The 5,804-nt window shown below is 36.1% G+C and overlaps 1 protein-coding gene across 4 annotated transcripts in view; it reads right to left on the bottom strand.

Annotated features, from left to right (window-relative positions):
- Positions 1-5,804, bottom strand: part of Kdm4c (lysine demethylase 4C) — a 169,069-nt gene that overhangs the window by 135,637 nt on the left and 27,628 nt on the right. For all 4 annotated transcript variants that reach the window (XR_003377397.1, XM_005352661.3, XM_026782063.1 and 1 more), the window contains one exon: positions 4,981-5,095. Coding sequence is in view for 2 of the 4 variants with exons in the window: in XM_005352661.3 (XP_005352718.1) it covers positions 4,981-5,095 (115 nt within the window). In the remaining 2 variants the exon portion in view is untranslated. The remainder of the gene's footprint in view (positions 1-4,980; positions 5,096-5,804) is intronic.

The raw sequence follows: 5,804 nt of genomic DNA, 5'->3' as shown, positions 1-5,804 counted from the left end.
GAAGGAAGAAAGGAAGGAAAGAAGGAGGGAGGGAGGGAGAGAGGGAGGAAGTAAGGAAGGAAAGTCCATCTATTTGTCACTGGAAGAACCAGAAATGTCGGACATAACGTAACAGTGATTAACCCTAACACAGAAATACTGCATGATTTCACTACCAGTAGCTCTGGTAGTTCATTCCAACAAAAAATAGAGAAGCAGAGGCTTTAAATGGCATCACAAATCAAATCGTTTTAACAGACATTTACAGAACATGCCACCCAAACACTGCAGAAAACACATTTGTCTCAGGATTACATGGAACTTTCTTTAAAAGAGATCATATACAAAGCAAGTCTCAACAAATACAGGAAAATTTAAATAACTTCTTGTATTCTGACTACAAATAATACAAATCAATTTCAAGAAAAAAAACATAAAAAACTCAGTCATGGGTATTAAAACAACACACCACTCAATGATGAAATGGAGACACTAAGGAAATCAAGAAAACTAAAAACAAAAAAATTCCTAGAATTAGAAGAAAATGAAGATACAACATGCCAAAATATCTCTAAAAATGTGCATCACCCCTAGCCATTATGAAAATGCAAATCAATACTATTTTATGATTTCATCTTACATCAGTAAGAATGACAAACGAAGGCAGGCGGTGGTGGCGCACACCTTTAATCCCAGCACACAGGAGGCAGAGGCAGGCGGATCTCTGTGAGTTCGAGGCCAGCCTGGTCTACAAGAGCTAGTTCCAGGACAGGCTCCAAAGCCACAGAGAAACCCTGTCTCCCCCTCCCCCCAAAAGAAGAAGAAGAAGAATGGCAAACAACCAGTGGAACAACAGGCAACAAATGCTAAAAAGGTGTGAGGAAAAGGGAACCCTCGTTCACTATTAGTGGGATTTCCAACTGGTGCAGTCACTGATTCACAATAGCTAGAAATAAGTCTACCATATGATCCAGACAAACCACTTCTCAATGTATGTTTAAAAGACTAAACATCATACTCCGCCAATGCTAGCCCAGTCATGTTTACTGCTGCTCTATTCATAACAGCTAGGAAGAAGAATAAAAATATGGTACATATGCACTATGGAATACTATTCAGTGATAAAGAAAAACAAAATCATAAACTTTGCAGGCCAATGGATGGAATTAGAAAAGATAAATTAAGTGAGGTAATCCAGACACAAAAGACAGATGTCACATTTCCTTATTGGAGGTTCCTAGCTCCACATTTTAAGATATGAGTACATAAAGAAACCAGTAATGTAAAAAGGGACCATTATTGGGTTATGGGAGTTGGGGAGCAAAAGAGATGAGAATAGCAAAATAGAAGTAATCTGATCATGAAGAGGGAAAAGTACAGGCTCCTTGGAAAACAGGAGGTAGGAAAATACAGAAGGTGGGAAAAGGATAAAGGGGAATGGTCCTGAGTTCCTTGCTCGTGCTCTCTCTCCTTCTGCTCCTGATTTGGACCTTGAGATTTCAGTCCGGTGCTCCAATGTGGGTCTCTGTCTCCTTTCATCACTTGATGAAGGTTAATATTCAGGAGGATGCCTATATGTTTGTCGTTGGATTCACCTTCTTATTTAGCTTCTCTAGGGAACCCTGATTGCTCTTTGGGCTGACGAGGAACGGGGACTTGATTGGGGGAGGGAAATGGAAGGCAGTGGCGGGGAAGAGAGAGATTTCTCAAGGTCCAAATCAGGAGCAGAAGGAGAGAGAGCACGAGCAAGGAACTCAGGACCGCGAGGGGTGCATCTATCTGATCACTTGTATCATGCCATTCCCTTTTATCCTTTTCCCACCTTCTGTATTTTCCTACCTCCTGTTTTCCAAGGAGCCTGTACTTTAGTTACGTATACAATAGTGCTGATTATATGTATATATTCTAGTATATTTGTTTTGAAATACATTAAAATTATTTACAACAGTATTTTCTCAAATAGTTGCTCTTTCAGAAGAGCTGGGTTCAAATCACAGCACCCACATGAGTTTACAGGTGTTTGTAACTCCAGTTCCAAAGGATTCAACACCTTCTTCTGGCCTCTGTGAGCACCAGGCATACATGTGATGCAGGCAAAACATCTGTACACATAAATAAATGCATACATATTTAAGTATTAATAAGCTAAAAACTTGATAATATGGAAACTGGTATAAATTATGATGCTCAGTTTTAATGGAATATTTCACAATTATTCAAATGTTAATTAAGAAGCAAAGGAAAAAATGTGAAAATTTTCTAGATAATAAAGGGAAAATGCCAAATTGTATGTAAATCATGGTAAACAAATGAAATTTTGTGCATAAGTAACAGAACAAAATAAGGTATAGTAAAAAACAATTTTGGATCTGAAAATGACAGGTTTATTTTTCTTTTGAACTTGACAGGAAAGACCAAATAGAGAACAGAAGAGTCATTCCAGGTAACTGCAGTGACACAAAGTAATGTCAGGAAGAATATGTAATGCTCAAGAAAATGATTAAGACATATTTCAAAATATTGTACACATTCATGCCCCATTTTTGTATGAATGTGAATGTTTACAGTAAAATATGTCTGTAAAAACATGAAAAAATAAATAAATAAATACATAAATACATAAATAAAAATTAAAAACCACGTGATCAGATAGGGGAAATGGAAAAGGTGGGGTACCTTAAGGAAAGAGGATGGAGGTAAATACATGGACAGAGGGAAGTAAAATAACAATGTGGCTGAAAAACTCACAAGATATCATAATATTAACTTACCTAGAAAAAAAAATCCTACAATGCACACAACTCAATGTACAAATTATAATTTTAATGACTTTTCTCTTTTCAGATGGTGGAAATCCCTTCAAAGGCCAAAGACTACCTGAGAAAAACCCCAATACCAGACATGAGTAGCTTTCATTTATATTGCTGGCAAGGGCTATCTAAGAGAAACCCAAAACATACCACTTATTGCTTTTGCCCTTAGTTGACCTATAGTGATGGAAGGTAAATTTCTACTGCTGAAACATCATGCAATAATGACCAGAGGCCTTAGAGCTCAAACTGACCTGATTGTCCCTCCCTGAGGACAAGCTTGCATGGTATCAGAAGGGGCCATGAAAGCTTCCAAAGGAAAGAGACAATCAACAGTTCTATCAAACTATGATACTTATGAATTACATCAATGACCAACATGGCATAATAACCCTGCAGATGCAATAGCAGAACACACACCTTGATAGTAAACAACTGTTCTCTAACTGGACTAAAGACAAGAGAAAGACCATGCTTGGAATTAGAAACCATTACTCAGTGTTGGTGAAATCACGGTCATAGGAGGAGAATCTACAACCACTAATCTAGACAAGCATAGTCCCTGACTATAATCTATAAACATTTGTCTTTATGCCCACAGATAAATATAGTGTTTACCACTTATTGAGGAAACTTATCTATGCAATAGGCATTAATAGTATATAAAACTATAGCCATCTAAATGCAGATTTGTGGAGCCAGTCCCAATGGATACATCTACAAAACACTCCTACAGTGAAGACTCAGGAAACATTGCAGAAGATAGGGCAGAACTACTATAAGAGCCAACTACTGTAAGAGCCAAAGGATCAGGGACACTGCTGTGAGATTGTTTCTCCTAGTAACATAAGAAGCTTTATCCATAAATTCTGAACAACATGACTGCCTAAATATGAGCTGAAGAAGGACAATAACACACATGCTAAACTGAATGGGAAAAGCAAAGTCCATGAGGCCTCCACTCTACAAGAACTACAGCCAACTAAGGAAAGCTGAGAGTGGTGGAGGTGACCATCAGCAGCAAAGAGTACACCAATTGGTTGCTCAGTGCCAAGAGTCAGCCCTGAAAACATACATACAAGTAACATTATATAGACTCAAATAGTTATATTTAAAAATATAAATGTATATAAAAAATACATATATGCATATAGTAACAACTGAAAAAAAGAGGTTATGAATTTGAGCAAGAAAAGGAAGGGATGTAAGGGAGGATGTGGATGGAAGAAAGAAAAGGAAAATGTGATTATAATATGCAATCTCAATGAAAAGAAACACAGAAAGGATAGAATAAACTGAGGAAGACACTAGCAGATGAAAGGACTTCCTATGCTTACAGAACAGAAAAAAGTAATATTCTGAAATGCAGTCTATATATTCAAAATTCCAATGCCATTGTTCACAGTATAAGAAAAAAATGTTAAAATGTTGCATAAAAAACCAGAGAGTCAAAGGCACCTGAGCAAAAAAGAGTAATGTCATAGGCATCAGCATATCTGATTTCAAGCAAAACACACCAAAGGTAATAAAAATGAATTAGTGCATCAGTATCAGGCTACCACAAAAGCAGGCAGGCTAATCAATGAAATGAAACAAAGAATCCAGATATAAATCCAAACAACTACAGCTTTATTAGTAAAAAGGATTAGAAGTTCAAGTTCATCCTCTGCTGAATAGCAAGTTTTAAGCTAGTCAAAACTATATAAGACTCTGGCTCAGAAGACAGAAAGGGGTGAGAGAGATCTAGAAAGTGACTCAGTGGCTACTAGTGAATACTGATCTTTCAGGGGACCTGGTTTGGTTCCCAATACTCATATAGAATGCTCACAACCACCTGGTACTTCAAATCCAAGAGCTCCAATGGCTCAAACCTCCTCAAGTATCTGCACAAATATGTATATCCTCAACCACAGGCAAATATACATTCACATACTTTAAGGTAATAAAAATATATTTTAAGATAAACAGAAAAAAGAGAGCATCAGGGAAGGAAAGAAGGAAAAAAGAGGAAGAAAGAATGGGACTGGTGTTTTCTCTCACACTTGGAAAAAGGACTGACACCCAAAAGCTAATAAATAAAATATGATGAAAAAAGTAAGTACAATTGAATACTCCTTGTATAGCTAAAAATAATAAACAAAAGCAGTATCACCAATCTTTTAAAAACCACAACATAAATATATATATATACCTCATCATATATGCTTCCATTAATATCTGCTCCATAAATAGGTGCCACAAAAGTTAAGTTTTTCCAGTACTTGCGTTCCAAATCTTCATAATCCAAGTACCTTGGAGTACAGTATCTATAAAAAATTAAACAGTAAAAACCACAGACCAGTAAGACAATTTTAAGGATTTTCTACCCATCTAATGTAATTTACTTTCTAAATAAAACTATTACATACTGTAATAGTGTCAAATTTAATGAATAATATACAATAGCATTTATACTTAAAACTCTATAGGATTTTTTATATTCTTTATCAAGTAAGACAAGCACTTTCATAAAAATACTAATAAAGGAAGTAAATTATACCTCATTATTTTGGCTTTAAAAGTTTTCTAAAATACTTAGTCAATTATACAAGAACATTGTACAAAATTTATATATTAAAAAGATACAGAACATATGGAAAAACTGAGGGGAAAAAGGCCTGTATAAAACTCCAAGAGAGCTGAAATAAGATCCTCTGCAGTTATTAGACTGGTACTGCCTGGTATACTAATGACATGCAAAAAAGAAGTCACTAACATAGTTGGAGTGGAAGAATAAACTAGCACAATATAATTTCTCAACACGTATCAAGTCAAAAGTATATATATCATTGTGGGGCTGGAGGATGGCTCAGGAGTTAAGAGCAACAGCTGCTCTTCCTCAGGACCTGGTTCAATTCCCAACTCTCACATGGCAGCTCACAACTATCTATAAATTCAGTTCTTTAATAAAGTATATATACAGGTTGGAAAGATGGCTCAGAAGTTAAGAGAGGTCCTGAGTTCAGTTCCCAGCAA

Source organism: Microtus ochrogaster, chromosome 10, assembly GCF_000317375.1.
Source record: "Microtus ochrogaster isolate Prairie Vole_2 chromosome 10, MicOch1.0, whole genome shotgun sequence".
NCBI classification, from domain to species: domain Eukaryota; kingdom Metazoa; phylum Chordata; class Mammalia; order Rodentia; family Cricetidae; genus Microtus; species Microtus ochrogaster.
Note: the sequence above shows the minus strand (reverse complement) of the source record. Positions and strands in the feature narration are given on the sequence as shown.